This window comes from Amblyomma maculatum, chromosome 4 (genome assembly GCF_055883805.1).
Source record: "Amblyomma maculatum isolate TAMU_Amacu chromosome 4, ASM5588380v1, whole genome shotgun sequence".
Lineage (NCBI taxonomy): Eukaryota > Metazoa > Arthropoda > Arachnida > Ixodida > Ixodidae > Amblyomma > Amblyomma maculatum.
The window spans coordinates 149350518-149375249 of record NC_139347.1 but is presented as its reverse complement, the minus strand read 5'-3'; the positions used below and the strand labels follow the sequence as shown (position 1 = coordinate 149375249).

At 47.5% G+C, this 24732-nt stretch overlaps 1 protein-coding gene across 6 annotated transcripts in view; it reads left to right on the top strand.

Annotated features, from left to right (window-relative positions):
* Positions 1–24732, top strand: part of LOC146193286 (phospholipase A1-like) — a 230302-nt gene that overhangs the window by 16321 nt on the left and 189249 nt on the right. For all 6 annotated transcript variants that reach the window (XR_014706817.1, XM_084602655.1, XM_084602654.1 and 3 more), the window contains exons 2-3: positions 9832–9907; positions 17777–17913. Coding sequence is in view for 5 of the 6 variants with exons in the window: in XM_084602655.1 (XP_084458781.1) it covers positions 9841–9907; positions 17777–17913 (204 nt within the window). In the remaining variant the exon portion in view is untranslated. The remainder of the gene's footprint in view (positions 1–9831; positions 9908–17776; positions 17914–24732) is intronic.

The following is a 24732-nucleotide window of genomic DNA, read 5'->3' as shown; positions in this document are numbered from 1 at the left end:
GCATATTTTCCACTTAAGTCCTCTAAGAACAGTGTCAATCAGGCGCTCAAACGAAGCGGGGGCATTACAAAGTTCAAAAGGCATGACATTGAATTCGTAAAGCCCATCGGGAGTAGCGAATGCGGTTTTTTCTTTGTCGGCTTCGTGCATCGGTATCTGCCAGTAACCGGAACGCAAATTCAATGTGGAGAACTATTCGGCGCCCTGAAGACAGTCGAGGCAGTCGTCAATTCGTGGCATAGGATAAACATCTTTGCGAGTGAATTTGTTAAGTGAGCGGTAATCGACGCAAAAACGAACGGACCCATCTTTTTTTTACCAAGGCGACCGGAGATGACCAGGAGCTAGCTGAGGGCCGAATAATGTCTCGTCGGAGCATATCATTCACATTATCGTTTTATGATTTTACGTTCTGATAAGGAAACACGGTAAGGGCGGCGACTAATGATAGAAGTACCTTCTGTAATAATGCGGTGCTGTGCAGAAGACGCTCGGCCCAAGGTCGGAGAAGTGACATCAAAGGAGGCTTGGTGTTTTCGAAGTAATTCCTGCAAAGCTTGGCGGTGAGTCGCAGGAAGGTCAGGATTGATGGTGCCAAAAAGAACACAGAGGGAAGCATCGGAAGAAGCTGCTGGTGAGGAAGAGGGGGCGGTAAGGGTGGTGAGGGACACCGAGTGAATGTCCAGGGCACAAGGAAAACATGTCCCTTTAGTCAGCACAATGGGCTCTGGGGAAGTGTTCGAAGCAGCGACAAGCGCTGTGCCATGCTCAAACCGAACAAGACTTGGTGGCAGCGTGATTCCGCTGGTCAGATGGCGATAAGAAGGCACGATTAGCACATCTTCGTTATCAATGTCAGTAGAAGTAAGCGCGACAAGTTGTTCGCATCCAGGGGGCAACACTGAGTTAGAGCGGCAAGCAGGCGATGGCGGGGCTCGGGAGGTTCAGAAGACGGATCGTTCTCGTTCATGTATATGATCCTGTCGCGACACGAAATGCTGGCTGATGCGGCAGACAAAACTCCAAGCCTAAAATATTTTGGTGAGCGCACGGTGACATCACGGCAAATTGTACATGGTGACGGACACTATCAACAAAAAGTCGCACAGTACACTTAGCAAAAGGCCGAATTATTGCACCATTAGCTCCACGGAGTTCAGGTCCATCATAAGGCGTTTTCACTTTTCGCAAGCGGGAGCACAAGTCAGTGTGTATCACAGAAGCAGCAGCGCCCGTGTCAACCAAAGCCTCAACAGATAAACCTTCAACCCACTCTAAACATTCCAGGGACGTTCCGGAGGATTTTTGGGATGGCCGAAGAGTGCAGTTTTCCCTCCTAAAACTGCAGTGGTCAGTTTTTCGATAGGCGGGGGCTCGTCAGAGAAGCTTGACGGAGAGGCGAGGTTGAGCGGCGAAAAGGCGAAGGAGAACGGCGTCTTGAAGGCCTGTAACTAGCAGGCGGTGCGGGGCTTTCTGGCGGGGGTGATGAACGTCGGGGAATATCAGGGAATGAAAGGTGGTTAGAGCCGGAAAAGCGAGGAGGGTAGTCTGCTTCAAATTAGTCGTAGCCGCTGCGCTCATTCTGGAGCCTGCGACGACAGAAGCGGGAAATATGGCCTCGGTACCCGCAGTAATAACAAACAGGGCGGGCTGGGCGCCACTTTGGGTAATATGTCGGCGCCGCGGTAGGTGGTGCCAATGCAGCGACATGAGCAGTGGTAGGCGCCGGTGGCCTAGGCGCTCCAACTGCAGGCGGCAAGGACGTGACCTGGGCGTACGTTGGCACCTGGCAGATGGTAGGAGCGACCGATGTTGGGGGCGAATAGGTCATTGAGGCCAGCTGTTCTTTGACAATGCTACGCAGGCCGGCACTTGAAGGATGTGGCTCAGATGCAGGGCGGCACAAATTATTTTGAGCCGAGAGCTCTTCACGAATCAATCCGCGAATAAGCGCACGGAGGTCAGCGTCGGCAGTGAAACCAAATAAAGTGGGATTAGGCTGCAGGCGTATTGACTGTAGTTCTTCAAGGCGTTGACAAGTCGATATGATGGCGTCGATTGTGGTAGGGTTCTGCACGGCCAGGGCGTTATAGGCGAGTGGCCCAATACCTTTAAGGACGTGCCGAACCCGCTCGGCCTCTGGCATGGTGTCATTTATGCGCTGACAAAGTGCAAGAACATCTTCTATATAAGAGGTATAGGTCTTATTGGACCGCTGAAGTCTGGCTTCTAGCTTCTCCTTGGCAGACTCCGTGCGAACAGTAGAAGCGCAGAAAATCTGGCGTAACTTTTGTTTAAAGGTAGGCCGGTCCGGAATCGCGAATCATGTTTTAGGAACCACGTTTTGGCCACATCCGTCAAATAAAAGGACACATTAATTAGTTTAAGAGAATCGTCCCACCAGTTGAAAGCACTGACCCGGTCGTACCTGTCGAGCCAGTCATCAGCGTCGTCGCCGCGGAGACCGGCGAACATCTGCGGGTCGCGCTGACGGCTACTGACAGCCCAAGTGGCAAGGGGAGCTGGGGTCGAGTTGGTAGAGGCCGGAATAGCGGAGTGGCCCTCTTAAGTCATGACGATGGTGGTCGGGGTCAAACGGCGGCCAGAACGAAGCTCCAGGTGGATGCAGGTGACGAAGCAGCGGGGAAATCAAGGCGCATCTCCACCACGTGTAAAGTAACGCGAAGGTCGAACTTGGGGAATTAGGCTTTATTGCAGACCTGAAGCCTTGGACGCACACTGCAGCCAAACACACTCCGCGATGACGATGGGTATCTACAAGAGGGAGCAGGATGAAGAGGAAGCACCACGTTCAGCTGTGTGGAAGATGAAGAGCCACACAGTGCTCACACTGTTAGCAACACAACATTCTTTTTAATAAAGAACCACTTTCGAGGGCGTTATTATACATATCAGGTTTCCTTTAATGAGATGTAATCCTGCTAATGCTGAGTCAGAATCCCTCGGTGTTGTTTTACCCAGCTGAGAACCTGTTGACCAGTGCACGTTAGGTGAAACACGTCGGATCAACCCGTTGTACACTGCCAATGCAGAGTATTGAATATTTCTGTTACTCCTAATTTGCGAAATTATATGACTGTCACATGATTGAATATTGATAACCTCAGCACTTGTTAAAGATATGCGGCTAGCATCCTATATTATCGTCCCGAATGCAAGGCTCAGACAGAATTGAAATAGAGCTTATAGATGCACCGAGTCATACATCATCTATGCAGTTAGGCATCAACGTATTTGCTATATACATGCGCAACATTGCTGTCCATGTTTGTACAGTTTGCTGCTGAACGAATATAAGTTGCAGTTGCAGTACAGGTATATATATCTGACGCAGACAGTTTTTCAGTGTGCATCGGACGTATCTGCTTCAGTTTAAGGCCGTACCTAAGGTAGTTTAATTTGTTGAAAAGGAAATAGAATTTGGCTAGTGATGTCTTTATTACCATGGTTTTTAGACGAGTCAAATTGAAAAAAAAAAAACGACAGAGTTAGTTAAAACTGAAGGACAGCGTTTTGTGACTATGCGGCGGAAGGTTTTGAGATATATGAAGTGCAATTACTAACATGCGTGCCCAGTCTGGGCAATGACCCGTTACCTTTTCTGGTAACTGTAACGTACTCTTTGCCATTTCGGAACTGTACCTGGTAGTGCACTTAGGATAGCATTTTATGTAATTTGAGGTGTCTCGTTACTAGTTACTTTTTGGTTCTATAACAACCTCCCCCTTTTTAGCAAATGAAAGCGCAGAGCACCTAAAGCGATTTTTTTAATAAAATGCACAGGTGCTCTAGACGACCATTGCTGCGGTTAGCATGCCTATCAGAAAACACATTTCCCTAATGACTTAGCTACCTAACAAAATAAGGCAGAATGTCCAAGAGGCACGAAACACGTCCACCGACACATTGTTGAATATTCCGAGTGCTGCCTTCGCGGTCTTCACGGCATGACATTTGGGCCATCCCACTGACAACGGGGGATGGACGTACACGGACTGGAACAGCCCATTCTTCACCGCGGGGTACGGCTGTGTGCGCGTGTGTTGTGTGTTGTGGTCAATGGGTGGCGCGAGAGAGGGACGCTCGTGCGCGTGCTCCCTTCAAGAGACACAGCGTTTACGGAACAGTGCAGTGCATAGTTCATGGAGACGCTCTCCGAACAGTGTCCATAGTGAGTGCAGTTTGGAGAATTAAAATTCATGTTGTTGTTTCAAAAGTTCTCCCCAACGTCATGGAATAAGGAACATATTTTTTGGTGCCGAAACCCGGGATTAAGCGAAGAACAACGGCAACTTGAAAACAGCGTTCCAACTGCAACGGACGACAGCGATGGAACGTCTCCAAACAAAGAGAGAAGTTACGCGCGCCGAACTGATCCGACTCAACGAGGAGATTGAGCGACTAACGACGGCGGATGACTTCGGCCCCCAGCAACGAGACGTCATCGCGGAAATATCAGATGATTTGGACATTGTTTCGAGAGATTTGAAACAGTTAGATGCCTTGATTGAGCCGCATGTATGTGACGAAGGCCTCGCGGAAGAATACAAAGGTGTTCTTCAGTGCCAAGCTCTCATGTCGCGAATGCGGACAAAGCTTCGGCGTTTGAGTGAAACAAATTCTAACGGTGCAACAAGCACATTGAATGCAGAAGAAACCGCGTCCGGATCATCTGCTGCCCGTTCGGGACACCTGAGATTGCCTAAGCTGGAGCTTCAGAAATTCAGCGGCAACAAGCTCGACTGGCAACCGTTCTGGCAACAATTCCGGCAAGCAGTCCACGAGAATAACGGCTTGACCAGCATAGAAAAGTTCTTGTACCTGCGGTCAGCTTTGACAGGAAAGGCGGCGGCCGCTTTGACCGGCGTCCAAGCGACGGAGAAGAATTACGACTACGTTGTAAAGACACTCCAAGAGTGTTTCGGGCGTCAGGGCGTGCTCGTGCAAGAACACCTTACTCAGCTGTTAAACCTTCCCCAGGTTAGAGCTCTCAGTGACGTCAACGCGCTGCGACGCCTCCACGATCATGTTCAGCGAAACATCGCAGGACTTGAAACTTTAGCTGTCAAATCGGACAGCTATGGTGCGATGCTGTGCGCGGGTTTGTTTCGGGTATTGCCGGCCGAATGGGCTGTTGAGTACCATAAGGCCCACAGTGCAGACAAGGACGTGCTCGACAGTTCGAGTCTCCAAGCCATTCTGCAATCAGTTCGCCTGGAAGTGGAGAGCAGTGAAAAGGCGCACGGAGAAAGCACGAACGCTCCTCAGCAAACGCGACCTGAACGCGCCAGTGAACGGCGTCCCAACAGTGTCTACGGCAAGGGCTCAGCGGCTAGCCTCCAGGTAGGTGCCAAATCGAGCACGGAAAGATGCCCTTTCTGCGCTTCAGACAGGAATGAGGTGTCAGATTGCAATGCTCCGATATCAATTGATGAGAAGAAAAGAAAACTTCGAAAGGAAGGGAGGTGCTACCGATGCGCGAAGAACGGGCACATGACGAAAGGGTGTAAGAATTGGGCACTACGTTGCGCGAAGTGTGGCCGACGACACATCACCTCGCTTTGTGATCCACCGGCACCGAACGCCGAGGGCGAGACCGCTACTGGGTTGCCCTCAACAGCGTCTCTTAGCAACAGCAATAAAAACGCCGTGCTGCTGCAGACGGCGCAGGTGTGGGTCGACGGACCGAAAAGAAAACGCCTCGCTCGCTGCCTGTTTGACGGAGGCAGTCAACGATCGTTTATAGCAGAGAGACTCTCGCGAATACTGGATCTTGAGGTGATCGGTGAAGAGGAAGTGACCATTTACCCTTTCGGCGGCTCGACTAACGTTATGAAGAAAAAACGACGCCGAGTGAAGCTCCGGTTACGAAGCCAGTACGACCAGAAGGAGCACAGCGTCGAAGCCCTCGAAATTGAAGAAATCTGCTCCGAGCAACTGCTGCTTCCAGAAAACGCTGTTGAGATGAGTCAGGTGGCTGATTTAAAATTAGCGGGTGTCACCATCTCACCAACGCGCCTATTCACACAAGGCATCGAAATTCTAATAGGCGCTGATTCTTATTGGACCTTTGTGCACGCAAAAGTAAGGAAAGTGCAAGGGGCCTTGGTTGCGATCAAGGCTGACTTCGGCTGGACCTTGCAAGGGCCGATACCACTGTCTGCATCAGGTGTGTCGTGTTCCACCATTGCCGTTCTGCGTACCAGCGTCTGTGACATGAACGTCAACCTGTCAGACGAACTTCGAGCGTTCTGGGAGCTGGATAGCCTCGGTATCTCCTCAAGCAGCTGCCTACTTGGAAGCGAGGAGCAGCAGGTGAGAGAAGACTTTACTCGTTCTCTGACTCTGACCGATGGGCGATACGGGGCGAGCCTCCCGTGGAAGGCACTTGACCAAGGGCTAGCCAGCAACGAAGTTGTAGCAAGAGAACGCCTGGCCAGGTTGATGCGGCGTCTGAGACCCAACAAGAGCAGGCTAATGGTCTATGATGCAGCCATCCGTGACTACCTGGGTAAAGGTTTTGCTGAAAAGGTTCCAGCCGACGAAGTCGACAGCACCTTGTCTCGAGTCTATTATATGCCTCATCGTGCTGTTTTCCGTTCAGAGAGCTCTACCACCAAAGTTCGCATAGTGTTCGATGCATCTTCGAAAGCACAAGGCTGCTTGTCACTCAACGATGCCCTCAGCACCGGCCCGAACCTAAACCCCGACCTGCTGCGGCTTATTCTGAATTTTAGATGCCACAAAATTGCATTGACCGCCGACATTGAGAAGGCCTTCCTTCAGATTGGCGTCAAAAGTTAGGACAGCGATGCACTGTGATTACTCTGTGATTCATCTGCATCATGTGAGGGCTCATCAGAGGGGGATATAGAGGTCTGGCGCGTGACAAGAGTGCTTTTTAGTGCCACAAGTAGTCCCTTTATGTTGGCTACTACAATACAGCATCTGGCTAATGAATCTGAGGGCCTCTCTCACTCCGTACAAATCTTAGGCAGCTGCCTGTACGTCGATGATTTGATAACCGGAGTCAGCTACACAGAAGAGGCGACGAAATTTATTGACGAGGCAAAGCAAATAATGAACTCAGCAGGGATGAAACTGCGAAAGTGGAGTTCCAACAACGAACTCCTACAACAACGGTTCGATGCGGATGGCGTTGGCTGACACTGCGACGACGACTTCAGCCATGACAAGAGTGTTGGGGCTCGAGTCGGAAAGAGGAAACGACGAGCTGAAGTATTCCCTGAAAACGGCGCTGGAGCTTCTTACTGTCAACAGGAACACTAAACGCTTCGTGCTCCGGGTCTTAGCGAGAATCTTCGATCCCATCGGTCTGCTGAGCCCAGTAACAATCGCAGCACAAGCACCTCTTCCGGTGATAAAATTTAAGCGCTTCAGCAAACTGAATCGCCTACAGCGAGTCACAGCCTGGATGCGACGCTTTGTTCGCAACTGTGATCGAAAAAAGGATCGAATTGAGGGCCTGCTCTGCGCATTCGAAATCCAACAGGCGCAGAAATGGTCGCATCACGGAGGCGTTTCCTGGGCGAGATTACTGTGGCTTTGTAGCGAGATAGAAGAACGCGATCCTGCATGATCCGTTTACCAGGTGCACTTTATGTACCATTTGGAAACCAGAAATTAATGAGCTAGCGCTCATTCGGCGGGGAGGATGTTGAATATTCCGAGTGCTGCCTTCGCGGTCTTCACGGCATGTCATTTGGGCCATCCCACTGACAACTGGGGATGGACGTACACGGACTGGAACAGCCCATTCTTCACCGCGGGGTACGGCTGTGTGCGCGTGTGTTGTGTGTTGTGGTCAATGGGTTGCGCGAGAGAGGGATGCTCGTGCGCGTGCTCCCTTCAAGAGACACTCAGCGTTTGCGGAACAGTGCAGTGCATAGTTCATGGAGACGCTCTCCGAACAGTGTCCACAGTGAGTGCAGTTTGGAGAATTAAAATTCGTGTTGCGGTTGTTTCAAAAGTTCTCCCCAACGTCATGGAATAACGAACACACATAATCGTAAACTTGCCTGTTTGATAAACTGAAAGCAAGTTGCAGTTGTTATTAGAAAGCAATCGCTGCAATACTCTAGCGCTGCTTATCAACTTTGTTCCCGAAATAAAAATAAAAGAACAGAGCTATGTTTATCGTCATTGCATGTATCGACGAACCAGGCTGGCCTGAAGCCCTATCACATGATCTCCCGCATTTTTTGGTAATTACGCAGCTTGAAATGAAAATATGTTTTATGCTATATTTTCCGAAACTATGCCACTTCTTCAATGCTACAACGGTGCGCGTCTGTTTGTTACTAGAAGCAAACTGACCATTTGGAACATTACATATTTATTAAGCAGTGTATTTTTTAAGCATTCATCCATCTTTTCTTTCTTAGGTTAGAATTGACGATGAACTGTCATTTTGTTTAGTGCTAGAAACAGAAAATGCCATCACCATTTACACAGATTTAAAGCCATCAGATATAATTCAAGAGGTGACTTTTTAGGACTAAGAAATGTCTTAGCTTTTTGAATTTGTGCAAAGTATTATCGTTGAATCAAAATTTCTAACAAAGTCTTTTTTAGACTAGAAGATCTCAGAGAAAAACGAGCTTCATAAAATATTATATTTAGTTCTTGCAGCGAACAAGCCCTCATTAAAATTCATTATCATGCAGTAACGGCAAAGTAAGGTGCGATACGTTTTTCGGTAATGGGAATGGCAACATGTTATCGTTTCTTTTAGGAAAAATAGCGCGGTAATACTTTTCTTTTTTTAGAGTAACCAGTAAGTATCTCAGCATCGCCTAAAACACTGCTTGCCTGAAAAAGCAAGCATATTTATACAGGAAAAAGGCAATTGTCATAGTTCGTGTGATATTCACGGTCGTACCTCTTAGAATAAAACATTGGATTTTAATTGCTCTAGATCTAACCCGTTGTCGGCTGTCCATGCCAGGCACGCTCCCGTGATTCGACCGAGGCAATATTGCTTCGATATATCTTAAATGTCTGAATAACTGCATGCCCTGAATAATGGACTTGTAAATCCTACTTTGGGTCGGATTTTCAAATTTAAAACAGAGTTCAAGTCGGTTTGAGATGTCATTGCAGTTATATATTGACAGAATATGGATGGAATGATTTTTCCGACAAGTGTGATATTAAACGCTACCACTTCCGAAAACTGTTAGAATTCCTATCGCACATTGACGCCAAAATTAGGAAGATATTGCTGTAAAAAACAAATATATGAAAGCGTTCTTTTAAATCGGGTTTACAACAAACACTCATCGCATTTCGCTGACTCACCTATCCAACCCTAAAAACAGCCTGCCACAGGCACGCGTAAAACATTCTTGGGAAAAACGGTAGAACTGGAAGCAAAAATGTAACAGGCGTTAACTCAAAGTGTGAACTACTAATAATTTTGACAATTGCAATTATTACTGTAGGTCGAATTTGAAGTGGCTACAAAATAAAGTATACTAGCAAGTGGCGAAAGACACAACGCAGAAGTTTTAAATGTATTTCTAAATCAGCAACCACGTTAAACATGCATGATCGTCTTTATGCTGAATACGCGCTTTCAGAGTTACTGATACGAATGTCTGTTATGCCTGCTCGTTATTCAGCTCGCCATTGCTCTTTCTAATATTCTTGTTTTAGAGTAAATCCTAGAAGCAAAAATGTGCGCCGGAAAAAGCTCGTTCCAAAAATAATTTAATTTACAATTCCAATATATTTAGAAACCGGGGTGATCTCGCAAAACCGTAATTGCGCTTATTCTTTCCATTTTAGGCATAAAGAATGCTTCCAAACTGTGTGAGCTACCAAGGATGGAAGATCTTCGTAATGGTCGCTTTCTGTGCAATAAGTAAGTTGCCTACTTACTTTTCAGTTTTGTTTTCAGTTCTTCAGAAATGATCATACTTTCATAATATTAAATGTCACGTTGTTTGTAAAAGTTTTAAGAAATGCAGGAAATTCTTAGCAACATTTTCTTGAAATTTTGTTTGACGATTAAATAGACAGTCTCCCTGGACAGCCTTTGATACTCTCGTAGCTGTGCGGAAAAGCATGTTAATGTTTGCTTCCCATTATTTCAGCGTAATGATTTGAAATGTGACTGCTGTTTCCAAACAGTTTCAAATGCATATCCTCTTCTTTATTTTTGCGTCAATAGCAAACGGCACTTTTGGGAAATGCATGGCTAGACTACAATTTTCATCAGGTTATATACACAAAGACCTTTAACTCCACTGAATTGGAGCATAATTCGAGATGTTTTATTCGAAAAAACGGAAGACAGAAGAAAAAGACTGCTCTGTAGCAAGCTCAACTGTGCCCCCGCCGCCTGTAGTGGGCTGTAGTTCCCGATGTCTATTCAAAAATAGCGCAGAAATGTGTTAACATCCGAAGGGAGTCGTGCTAACGATAGATGCAGTTACAAAGTAAAACTTAGGAACTTAAAGACCTCTAACACAATCACAGCATTGCTTAAATACATGGGAGTGTTATAGGTGTCTGGCTTTGTTCATGAGGATTGATAACAGAGCTCAAAGGTGTGAAACTGGTTGTTGAAATGTGTTCTCTTAAATCTCTATACGGGGATGAATATTTTTTGAAAGATTCGCTTTCTAAAAAAGGTAAACAATTTTCGATGCTATAGACACCATTCAAAAGAGTATAACTTGCCGTTTGCCTTGATTCCTTATTATGTGCCCCTTCTCTCGCAGGCTCTTCACTTTGTGTACAGACAAAACTCCGCGATTATTTTTTTTTACTTTTTTTTACATTCATACAATTCTTTCAGTCATAGAATACGTAAACTGTATGAATATAATACTTATATTATACTCTTAATCTCACCGAAATTGTTGCCAACGCTGCAGGGAAAAACACACTTGCATTTAGTTTTGTTGTCGTGTGTCGCTATATCCTGCAGTAACACAATTTTCACCAAAACAATGAGTTTTAAATACATAAATTGAATTTAGATGACAAAATGCAGAGAATACTGCACCGTACTGCAGACTTTTCGGCACGATTACATAATATATCTAACAAAGGCGAGTTCGACGATAACTGTTCACTGAATCTGGCACATATTGTTTTACTAATATCAAAGTCGTAAATATTGCCAGGGGGCGCTCGCAGCGAAAGACGTTGAAGTGGCGCTCGGAGAAAAAGGACGAAGTGAATCGGCTCCGGACTAGAAGGACGTACCTAAAGCTTGGACCTTATAATTTCACCTGCACCGGCTCTGATAGCCTAGCCCTAGCCGCCAATATCGTGACGAATCTGGTGGAGGTGCGGGGTATCGATCCCCGTACCCCTCCGCTAAGCAGGAGTGCTGGTCATATATTCAAAGAAACGCCTGTTCACCGCACCAGCCGCAGGCAACGAGGCTTACCACCTGAGTTTTCCCCATCGGCTATGACTACCGGCAGCCACGACGTCGTCGCAATGCCTGGAGCGGCCCCTACTTACGTGACGTTTCAGAACCCCCGCGTCCCAAAGAACTTTCACGGGGACACCTATGAAGACGCCGACGACTGGTTGCAGCACTACGAAAGGGTAGCTGCCTTCAACCTCTGGGATGACGCCGCCCGGCTTCGCAACGTCTACTACAGCCTTGAAGATGGCGCTCGGACATGGTTCGAGAACCATGAAGACCAGCTGTCATCCTGGAGTGAGTTCAAGCGTCATCTTGCGGCTGCTTACGGTAGCTCAGATCGCCGCGAACGGGCCGAACGCGCTCTCCAATCTCGGGTTCAAATGCCCAACGAGACAGTCGCGGCATATATTGAAGACATGACACGCCTCTTCAAGCGGGCAGACCCTACAATGCCCGAGGACAAAAAGCTGCGCTACCTTATGCTTGGCGTTAAAGAGCAGCTTTTTGCTGGCCTGGTGCGCAGCCCACCGAAAACTGTCGCAGAATTCCTTGTGGAAACATCCACAATAGAAAGAGTGCTTCAGCAGCGAGCTTCGGCACAGAATCGTACCGTCCACGCCACCTCCGTCTCTGCCGAGTTACCATCGTATGGCATGGACGCAACGGCGCTACGTGAGCTCGTACGTTCGATTGTGCGCGACGAACTCAGACTGCTGTATGGCGCACATCAACCAGCTTCTACCTCCATTGCGAGCGTTGTCCGCGACGAAGTGCAGCAAGCGCTCCGGCCTCCGTTTCCAAGCGGTGAACCTCACCCTGCTCCTCCCCTTACGCCACCTGAGTGCCAGCGTCCCACGTACGCCGAGGTGCTACAATACTCGCCACCCCAGTCGCCGACCCTCATTCCTGCTAACGTAGCTGCACCAACAACTCCGGCTCCCGTGATCCAGTACGTAACGGATTCCCGACAGTCTAGACGGAAAGCAGACGAGTGGCGTACCCCCGACCGACGGCCTTTATGCTTTCACTGCGGCGAACCAGGACATGTCTATCGGCGCTGTCCCTACCGTCGACTGGGCCTCGAAGGTTTTTCCGCCGATTCTCCGCGGCCTCGCTACGGCGAACGGCCCCGAGCCGTTGAAGATTTCCTCAATGACCAGCGCCGTGGTGTTCCGTCTGGTCTGCGGCAATCTCGATCACCGTCGCCCAGGGCTCGCCCTTCGCCATCTGCTGCGAGGTCCTCATGGGCAGCGCAGGGCCGATTGCCCAGCCCCCAGCGGGAAAACTGAAACCAGCGACCTTCGGGGGTAGGCTCGCTGGACATCGCTGCGCGGGAGACCCCCCATCGACGCGGACACGGAAACTCTACGAATCGACATTGGAAAAGTCCGCGGTTGCCGATTATAACGCTACCTCGACGCCACCACGACGCATCCGCAACGACGACGAATTGCCGGTGGAACCGACGACGCACCAACGCACCCGCAACAACGACGAATTGCCGGTGAAACAGACAACGCAACAATGCACCCGCAACAACGACGAATTGCCGGTGAAACAGACGACGCAACAACGCACCCGCAACAACGACGCATTGCCGGTGGAACAGATGACACGACAACGCACCCGCAACGACGAAGAATTGCCGGTGGAACGGACACCGCAACAACGCGCCTGCAAAAACGACGAATTGCAGGTGAAGCATACCGCGTACACCGACGCAGAGTACTCAAACACTCAGAAGCCTGATATTCGCGAGAAGCTGTCGTTGGACATACCAGTAATACTGGATGGTCGCCATGTTCGAGCTTTGTTGGATACTGGCGCTGATTATTCTATTTTGAGCAGCCAGTTTGCCGCGATTCTCAAGAAGGTTTTGACTCCGTGGGCTGGCACACACGTTCGCACTGCGGGTGGTCATCTGGTTACTCCTCTAGGCATGTGCACGGCCAGGGTTCAAATTCAAGAGTCGACATTTGTGGTAAGCTGCCTCGTTCTGAAAAGCTGCTCACGTGACCTAATTCTGGGCGTAGATTTTCTTCGTGAATATGGCGCAATTATTGACCTCCGGGATTTTAAGGTCTCGTTTTCAACTGGGAAAGCAGTGGCCCTCAGCAGTACACAGCGACCACTCAATGTGCTTCGAGTTTATGCGGACAGTGTCACGCTGCCACCCCGAACCAGCACCTTTGTTAATGTCAAATGCAATGCACTTCACGATGGTGATGCAATAGCCGAAACTAACCTCTCGTTACTGTTGACGCAGGGAGTCTGCGTGGCTCGCAGTTTGATCCATCTTAACTGTGGCCAGTCCAAGGTACTTGTTACCAATTTTTCGCACGAGTATCGACACCTTTTTCGGAATACTTCCGTAGCTTTCGCGGAAAGCAAATCTGAAGTCTCCGAGTGCTTGTCCACAGAAACCGTACCACCGCCCACATCCCTCGACAACCTCGATATTAGCTGAGAGCTATCGGTGAACCAGTGTCAACAGCTGTTTTCATTGTTACTTGAATTCAGAGAGTGTTTTGCATCATCGTCAAAAGTGCATCAGACTCCCATTGCCAAGCACCAGATCGTGACGTTCGACGATGTCCGCCCAATTCACCAGCACCCCTACCGCGTCTCTTCAACCGAGCGCGAAGGTATTAAGTCACAAGTTAAACAAATGCTCGAAGATGATGTTATCCAGCCTTCAAATAGCCCATGGTCCTCCCCAGTCGTTCTAGTTAAAAAGAAAGACGGCACGTTACGTTTTTGCGTCGATTACCGCAAGCTGAACGCCGTAACCAAGAAGGATGTATACCCCTTGCCGCGGATTGACGACTCTCTCGACCGCCTTCGGCGTGCGAAGTACTTTTCGTCAATCGATCTAAAAAGTGGCTATTGGCAGATTGAGGTAGATGAGCGAGATCGTGAAAAAACGGCCTTTGTCACACCCGACGGACTTTACGAATTTAAAGTTCTACCTTTCGGACTTTGTTCCGCGCCGGCCACATTTCAGCGGATGATGGACACTGTCCTCGCCGGGCTTAAATGGCAGTGTTGCCTAGTCTACCTAGATGACGTGGTGGTCTTCGCAGAATCGTTTTCACAACATCTTAAACGCCTGCGGTCAGTACTCGAAGCCCTTCGGTCCGCTAACTTGACGCTTAAGCCACAGAAATGTCACTTTGGCTACCAAGAGCTTAAGTTCCTCGGTCATGTCGTAAGCGCCGCCGGCGTAAAGCCCGACCCTGACAAGCTTACTGCTGTTGCGAAATTTCCGATTCCACGTGACAAGAAAGCTGTTCGCAGATTTCTCGGCTTGTGCAGTTATTACCGCCGTTTTATCGATAACTTCGCTGATCTTGCTGAACCGCTGACTCGGCTCACCCGGGGAGACACCCCTTTTGTTTGGAGTCACGAGCAAGAAGCCGCTTTTACCGAGTTGCGTCTCCGTCTCCAATCGCCGCCTATTCTAGCCCATTTCGATGAGCACGGTGAAACAGAAATCCACACTGACGCCAGTAACATTGGCTTTGGGGCGGTTCTCGTGCAACGTCAAGAGGGTGTGGAACGAGTCGTCGCCTATGCCAGCCGTGCTTTATCCCGCGCCGAGATGAACTATTCAACTACTGAGAAGGAATGCCTCGCCATAATTTGGGTGGCTGCAAAATTTCGCCCCTACCTTTATGGTCGCCCATTTAAAGTGGTCACTGACCACCATTCCTTGTGTTGGCTGGCCAACCTGCGTGACCCATGCGGCCGCCTGGCGCGATGGAGCCTTCGCCTACAGGAGTTTGACCTTACTATAGTCTACAAGTCTGGACATAAACATGAAGATGCTGACGCGCTCTCTCGTGCGCCCGTCGAGCTCGCTTCACCACATACGGGTGACTCTGGCAGTTTTCTCGGAGCTGTTGATGCTTCAGATATGTCTCATCAGCAGCGTGCTGATCCAGAGTTACGAGCCCTGATCGATTATTTAGAGGGTCAGCCAGCCACAATACCTAAGTGCTTTTCTCGGAGCCTCTCAACTTTCTGCCTGAGAAGTGGTGTACTCTATAAGCACAGCTCTAGATCCGATTCGAGAACCTACCTCCTCGTGGTACCCGCAGCTCTGCGAGAGGAAATCCTTTCCGCGTGCCACGATGAACCAACTTCTGGCCACTTGGGCTATACTCGCACACTTGCTAGAATACGAAAAACATTCTACTGGCCTAACCTTGCAACTGTCGTTAAGCGCTATGTTAAGAGCTGTCGCAATGTCAGCGTCGGAAGGTTCCGCAATCAAAGCCTGCAGGCCTTCTCGTGCCCATAATACCACCACGCGCACCGTTTGATCAAGTCGGCATGGACCTTCTCGGTCCTTTCCCTCGATGCTCCGGGGGCAACCGCTGGGTAATCATCGCCACAGACTACCTGACTCGATATGCCGAGACCAAAGCGTTACCTAGTGGTACAGCATCGGAGGTTGCCCATTTCTTTGTACACCAGATCATGCTGCGGCACGGTGCTCCGACCTGTATTATTACTGACAGAGGGACTGCCTTTACTTCACAAATGATGGCCGAAGTTTTTCATCTCAGCGGTACGGCGCATCGAAAAGCTACTGCTTACCATCCGCAGACCAATGGGCTGACTGAAAGGCTTAATAAGACCATTGCGGACATGCTGGCGATGTATGTCGACGCCCAGCACAAGACTTGGGATGCTATCCTACCATATGTGACATTCGCGTACAATACGGCAGTCCAAGAGACGACACGCTTCACGCCGTTTCGCCTAGTTTACGGCAGAGAGGTTCGGACGATGCTGGTCGCAATGCTCCCTTGCGAAACAGATACCGAGCTTTCTACTGACGCCGAACACTTTGCCCAACATGCTGAGCAAGCACGCCAACTAGCACGCGTCCACATCGCCCAGCAACAGGACAAGGATTCACGCCGGTACAACCTCCGCCACAAACAAGCTTCCTACAACACCGGGGACCAGGTGTGGGTGTGGACTCCTGTTCGACGCCGTGGCCTATCAGAAAAGCTGATTTGCCGTTACTTCGGACCATATAAAGTCTTGCGGCGCCTCAGCGACGTTAACTATGAGGTCATCCCAGATGGCCCAGAGCAGAGAGGCCGTCGGCTACCTCGTCCAGAGACAGTTCATGTCCTACGCATGAAGCCGTATTTTACGCGGTAACTGAAAGACGGCATCTGCAAACTTTTTTTTTTCATTTGCTTTTGTCCACCTGTGTGCACGTGTGCCGTGTGCGTCACGCTTAAGGAGGGAGGAATGCCAGGGGGCGCTCGCAGCGAAAGACGTTGAAGTGGCGCTCGGAGAAAAAGGACGAAGTGCATCGGCTCCGGACTAGAAGGACGTACCTAAAGCTTGGACCTTATAATTCCACCTGCACCGGCTCTGATAGCCTAGCCCTAGCCGCCAATATCGTGACAATATGTTTTACGGTGTGTAAATAATTTCACGGCTTTCTTTCTTTCCCTCTCTATATTAAAAAAAAAAGTGTAGTTCATCCATACAGCTTCTCATGAGTTAGGTAGTCCACTTGACTCAGTTCAATGGGATTAACTGTAGGCAAAAATCTGCGTCACCCTTACAGATGAATAATTGTGATTATCTGTTTATACTCACATATTATAATGTTACCTTAAGTACATATTTCTGAGGACCACTAGTATTGAGAATTTGTAAACGAGAAAGAAATGTGTTTTTTTGCAAAAAAAATTGTTTTCTGGTCTTAATGTACACTTGTATAAATGCCGAGGCAATTGCACGTACACCTAAGCGTTCCGATTTGATTATTATAGTCTCGTGTCTCCACCGCCAATCCAGCCACTACCATTCCGATCAACATCAAAGTGTGCAAAATGACTAATTTTTACATGCCGCACATATTTTTGTCTTCAACGTGCTACTCACTACATGCCGGGCTCGTGAAAAAACTTCTTAATACAACTTGCGACGCTGTAATGTGCCAAGTGAAAGATCAGCTATTAAAGTTAACAAGCGTTTCAAGAAAGCTGTTCCCGAATAAACCTATTTGTGACGAATGCGTTTAAAGTCTGCGCAGAAAAAGCGCAAAACAAATGAAAAAGATTTTATATCCTTTTACGCTGGCGCGTGGCGCCTTCTGGCCAAGTCGAGAAAAAGGAGAACAGCCCTCTGCTGCGGCTCTCCTAGGGAGCAGCACATGAGACACAAGCCATTCAAAACTAGTAAAAGCGTAAGGAAATTAATATGAAGCAGCACACCGAAAAGGAGTGATAGAAATGCCTTATAATTGCTGCAGCTGAGCGGACTTAAAAGCATTTCTGGAATTTTTATAGTATTGCCTATTTTTGCTTGCAGTTCTCCTACTAAGGCTTTCTGCTGCCAGTCATAGTGAGACGAAGACGGATGAGATAACCATTTCACCAGGGCAATTATATGAAGGAGCACATGCCAATGCGAAAAGGAACAAAACGCTTCTGCATAAACTGGAAAAGGTAAAGGTGACTCGAAGGACGAGTTGTTTTCCTCAAACAAAGCACCGTGCACTACGCTGGTACTGCGTTCAAGGGTGTTATACTGAAGTGGTAAAATTGAAGTAAATCCGTTTTGATCTAAGCTCATAAACATTTTCATTTTTTGGTGCTATAATGTGACTAAGATGGAGAATTCCAGGAGATTAAGGAAAGTTTCAGGAGAATGCCCTCCTGTATAAGGCAACTCTGGCGTTTCTCAAGAATTCTAAGGTATCATATTCTAAAGTGTAGGAAAACCCCAAAAGAGAGAATAGTAGAAAGGACGAATTCGTTTGGAGTTTTTTAATAAATTTTTGTTTTCCTACAATTTATGCGGGCTGATAGTTTGTACCATATGCATATTATATATATATATATGTATATATATATATATATATATATATATATATATATATATATATGACCTTTATTAAAATCAGTTAGTTCCTTGTATTTGGCATATACTGAATCAAGATACTAAATATTCATTATATATGCATCGCCCTCACGCAGGCACCCAATATAAAATATGAACGAAGTACAAAACGTACTGAATCGTAAGATGGTGCTGTTATGAAAACGAGAGGCAAGGTGTACACTTAGATGCCCTCCAAAAACGTCCACAATCACGCTCCAAAGCTGCAATGCACTTCAGGTAGATGTTTTGAACGGACTTTATACCTGAAATATTTCAGGTCACTTTTAAGAAAAAAGCAGCTGGCCTTAGGTTTATTCTAACCCTGGGGCTTTATTCCGAGTTGCAGCAGTCACCCAGGTACTGGTGTATTTACACGACCGACATAATCGCGAACCGATCGGTCCCGTGACATCTGATTGGCGGTCCGCCCGCCCGGGGCTAGAATTCACACGGCGGGAGAGAAAATAGACGACAAAGCGGACATACTCCTACCTACATTATGGACGGTGGGCGGATGCGCGTATGTGGCGGCCTGAAACTACTGCTGCTACACCGTTTTGCAAATGTATTGCTGTGATTACAGCTCTACGTGATGTGATGCACTATGTAGGCAGTTCTTAGTAGTGCAAGCGATCACCCATACTTTAAGAGAGCTCCATGAACATGCTGCTTTCAACTCTTGGAAGACAACCATTCGGTCTGCTGCCCCTATGATCCAGGTACGCGTCAAATTCCGAAGCTTGTACAGTACAACTGTAAGCGCGCTAAAACGCTTCAGGAAAGCGATGAATACGTTCAAGTGACTGCTTTGTGCAGCCACAAAACATGTGCATTGGTAGTCGTGCAGTTGTAAAAGGCTAGCACGGTAATGTCAGTGCAAACCATGTACTGCGAATGAAGTTAAAAACATGGCTTTAAATTACAGAATACTTCGACTCCAAAACTGAAACGACTGCAGCGCGGTACTAATGAGCTCCTACTATCTTTTTACGCGATTGTGGGTATCAAAAATCACTGCTCGCAATACAAGCATCGGGCTAATATAATGTCGCCTTCCTCCAGGATCTTACTGTAATATATGTTACGTTGTGCATGCTTGGAAACCAGGAGATAGGTGAAAAGCTTTCCGCGAGAGAATTAAAAAAAAATTGGAGTACGCTTAAGCTTCGCCTTCAAGAGTGGAACGCGATAGCGTTATTGCACCTCATCGAGAAAACTTATTAAACGCAAGGGTATTGGGGCAATCTCGCACCGGTACCCGCGCGGCCCGAAAGGGAGAAGCGGGTGAGCGAAGATAGTGATCTAAAGAAAGGAAAGAAGCTTGATTTTACAACATGTGAGGGTGCACGGCGAAACGTCAGAGGCGAGTGGCGCGCCACGTGTCGGGGAAGCGCCGCACATTGCGAGGAGGGGTTCTTCTGCGTTTGCCGCAAGATGGCTCTCATGTGCGCAGAGCGCAGAAGAAATATAGCGGAAACGTACTTCGCTACTCGTGTAACTGCGACTTCTGTAAGTAACATGGTCATAATTACCGATATACACCGCAGTATAACGTTCTACGGCACGTTTCTAAGGCAACACCGCATTCACTAAAAGTGTTTTTGTACTTCGTTCAAGCATGGAACTCGTGGTTGAGTGGAGGCGCTCAGCCCATCTGGTCCATGGGCTTTCCCACATGGAAGGTCATCTATGGCCTTTTCTATCTCTTGAATTGTAATAGGCATTTAAAAACCATGTTTCCAGCCTTACGTTGGAAGTGATAAGAGAAGCCTACGAACGCAAACAAGTGCCATTGTCATTTACTACGTCACACATCGTACTTATTCCAAAAACTGATGATCCAGAGAAACGCCTGTTGGTGAAGTCCTATAGGCCAATAAGCCTGACAAATGTTGATTACAAAATCTTCATGAAGGTTTTAGCGAAGAGATTGCTGAGTGTAATAGCCAAATTAGTCGGACCGCACCAAACGTGCGGCATAAGAGGTCGTAGCATCGCCACAAATATACATGTGGCACGAACCGTACTGGAATGTGTAGACACGCTTGGAAGTCAGGTTGCCATGATTCAGCTGGATTTGGAAAAAGCGTTCGATCGCGTATCACACGACATCTTTTTCTCCATTCTAGAGCATTGTAGCCTGGGCTCGGTAATCGTGGAGGGAGTGAGAATGGCGTACGCAAACTGATCGACGCGTATTATAGTGAATGGCGATCTCACTGACAGTCTCGCAGTGCGTTCTTCGGTGAGGCAAGGATGCCCATTCTCTCCTCTGCTTTTTGCAGCCTATCTCGAGCCATTATGCTTGGCCATTCTCAATAATGAATACATCTCGGGTTTCAAGCTTCAATCGGCGCATGTGAAGCTACTTGCATACGCGGACGACATTGCAGTATTTTGTAAAAACAGAGAGAGCATTTGTGAATTGGTTAAGTTGTTGAAAAGTTTTGTGACCAGACTGGATGTCGGGTTAACTGGGAAAAAAGCTCCGGATTTTGGGACGGCTTATGGGATGCTGAACCGGCTTCTTTCTCCCGATTGCAATGGTCTTCCTTGCCAATGCAGTATCTGGGTGTGCCCCTACAATGTAATCGCGATCATAGCTTACATTGGAAGGAAGAAACAAATAGAGTGCGAGAGAAAGCGGAAGCATGGCAGGGAAGGCAACTGTCAATCTTTTCACGCGCGTTCATCTGCAATGTGTTTTTGATTACAAAGATATGGTATGTAATGAATGTTCTATGTGCGTCACGAACTGCCATTCAAAAAATTCATCGTGTGTTTGCGGTTTTTCTTTGGACTTGGACCTGGGAAAAGACGAGGCGAATGAATTTATTTTTTTCTTTAAAAATCGGAGGCGTCGGTTTCATTCATTTGTTTCTGCGCCAAGTGGTATCGCGCTTTTTTTTTCTTCGCGGCCAAAATGACACCTTTTTAAGAACAGTCATGCAAGTGCGGCTGCAAAGGCTGTTACCCGGATTTGTTGTCTCCTCAAGTGAAAACATGCGTGGTGCTGTCACAGGATATTTGCGCGAGGTAGTTCTCTCTTACAAGTTGTTAGAAGTGCGTTTTTCCCGTGAATATTTGTACAGTGTTGGCAAGAAAAAGCTATATAATGACCTAGTGGAAATAATGCTGCCGGCACCTTTGTATCGAGAGCCCTACCGTGGAGGCCCAGGGCAGGATATTTTAAAACGAGTGAAGAGGATGCCAGTTCGACCGGCTGCCAAAACGTTCTTTTTTAAGTTGCACTGGAACACTCTACCCGTCAAAACCTGGCTTCACGAAAAAGGAATCTATGTCCCTTGGACGACAAACTGCCAGCTTTGCAAGAAGCCAGAGACAATTGAACACATATTCTTAGACTGCTGGGATGCAGTATTTCATTGGGACGTGCTACAAATAACAATTAAAAAAGAGCTACCACTAAACCCTTATGGCATCCGGTTTTACCGGTGGAGAACGAAGACGTATCATATGATTTAATAATGCTTCTGGGCCTCCACAGCTTGTGGAAAATACGGATGCAAGTAAGGCATGAAGATATTAACATTCGCAGTGTACGTGAAAATTTTGTTGAAAGTGCCGTTTATCTACGGGAATGTATCTGCGAGCTCCCCGACCCACCACAGTGGGCAGAAGTTCTGGATGACCTGGTAAAATTGAAGAAATTTTAACCTCACATGCGTCAGCTCAAGGGCAGTAGAAGTGTTTTATTAAGTTTGACAATTTATTATTCATGTATACTTCGGAAATAAAGAAAAAAAAAACAAACTCGTGGCTGAGTGGTAGCGTCTCCGTCTCACACTCCGGAGACCCTGGTTCGATTCCCACCCAGCCCATCTTGGAATTTGCTTTTTATATAAGAAGTGCATGTTTATTTATGAAGTGCATGCCGGGATTTATCGCTCACGGCCAACGGCGCCGACGACACCGGCTTTTCTGCGACACGAGCTCCTTAACGCTACCGCGTTAAAGAGCCTCCTCCGTGAAGCATCCCAGCTGCGAAAAGGTCTCGTGGTCTTATCGCGAATCGCTTCTTCCGGACTGAAGCAGAGAAGCTGAAATCACTGACGTAGGGTCACGTCACAATCGCGAGAGCGCTTCGCGGCTTTCTCCGTTGTGTGAATCCAACTTAAGAGGTGCCCTGCTTCAATTAGCTCACTGCTTAACTGAATGCAGTATTAACTTTCAAGATTTGAGGTTTGTGCGTACGTTGTACATACAGTATTGTAGCTCGCGCTCCAACTACTACAGCCGCGGAAGCATATTTTCTTTGAACGAAATTGCAGCGCGCATTACAAGGCCCATTAGCCTCAAACTGGTCGTTAGTTTCACACACTAGCAAAGCTACTGTTTCGTAAGTCGCGGCATCTAGAGATTTTGTCGTTCTGCTGGCATTACATGAGATCTAGACGGGCACACGGTGCTTAGTTGTCGATTTGATTACGACTGCGGCCTCGCAGATAGCCGCCGCAACCAATGTGTACAGTAACCGACACTTGCAGTCCCCCCTCAAATGCGACCTGCTTCGGAGGCCCCGGTGACGCTCTCTTTTTGGGCGAAGCCGGCCGTCAGGGTCACATTTGTGAACCTCGTACCGGCCGCTACAATTTTTCAAGCGGAATATTTTTTGGCGGCCATATTATGTGACAGTTGATCTCTAATTCAGCAAAAACAACTTACCCCCTAATTGAGCCTTATATTTATTTATATTATTTAGGTAATTAGCGAAATAATTGAGGCCTTGTGCGTCTCAACTGCTTTCTGCCGTAGCAGCCAAATAGGCCAAGTAATTGAATAATCTAATGTTACCAATTTTTTAATTTACTACCTTCGAAACAAACATCCGGTATACCAGTTCACACGGCTGGATTTTCCGATACAGAAACGACTGTTTATTCCTACATTTCGCATGTGACACCGCTGGTTTGAGAATAGACAATTCCCCACGCAGCACCGGCACATTGATATTGGGAATAACCGCGCGTATCTCTAGCTCTGCCGAATGGACGAGTAAGTGGAGAACGCAGAGCAGTCAAGTGTCCTAATGTGTTCAAACTGCAATGAGCGGAGTAATAGACACTAAATGACGAAGAAATTTATACTTGAATCACAGAGAACGTAGTCTTTAATAGATGGACCGAAAACATTCTTCGAGGATATTCGCGAAGCGGATCTAGAGATAAGCCAAAATATTTTGATAAATTGGAAGCTCTTTTGAGCATGAAGAGCACCATGGCAGCGCTTACTCACTCAGCCTGCCGGTGCAGGAGACGTTACTGTTGCTATGCACTATAGCAGAGCTGCGCATGCGCTTCGGCGCCCCCACCTGTCTTCTAAGGAGCGCGGAGGGTGCGCGCCGTTTGCCAAAAAATCTCCCTGTTGTCGTTCCTCTATACCAGGGTGCCAACTACCGTGTTGTTGATATTATCACCTGCAATTCACTTTTCTTCTTGTTCTTCTTCTTCCAACCTTTCGATATAACGAACGGACGGTCACCGCGAGTGTGAGCGCTTAAAGGCTTTCGCCCTAATAAAAACAACAGACTCACAGCTGCTGTGCCTGAAATGCATATAGCATTGTATCGAGCGCAATCAGCGCGTTCGGCCGCAAGATTAAATTAAACCCGTCCGAATTTACCTGTGACGTCAGCGCCCAGAACTCTATAGGGGATATGTATACAAAATTAAAACAAAATTGAAAAACAAACAGCGGTAGTTAAAGGGGACGCTACCGCATCATACTGTAATGATGCTGTTTATGTTCCCATAATTTTGCATACTGTCTGTGGAAGGCTGCGTTTTCCTTGCATTTTCGGTTTGCAACGTCTTCATTTAGAGATATGGAGGCGCAGCCCAAGATCGGGCGATCTCAGCGATTGTAGCTTGTATTTAACGCATACCCTTGCTCGGAAAACATGCAACAATGTCATTAGCCAGCCGTGTAGAGGAGAGGGTGCACTAGGTTCGAGGCGTTTGTGGAACGTGTGCGTATTTCACATATTCAAAAATGCTGTTGTTTTTACTGTTGAATATTTTTTTCATGCTGATCAGTGCACTAATATAGCTCCAAAATAGAAACCATCAGTTAGATTTCTGTCCCATACCTTCCCGGTATGTCCGGGCGAAGGTTCGATCCAGGTACGACATGTCCGGTTTCCCTTCCATGCTGGTCAGGTGTGTAGTGTCAGATCTCTGAAGAGGACAGTCTGTCCTGTGTGAGCGCATGACTTGTGCAGTCCTGATGGATGGTACCAAAAACAGCAAATGTGGTATCCACAATATAAAAAGGAAAAAAAAACGAAATAAAGCGTTCAGTGTCTTTTGCAGTTACTCGACATAACACACCCTATTATGAACAAAAGACAGACGTTCGCAATG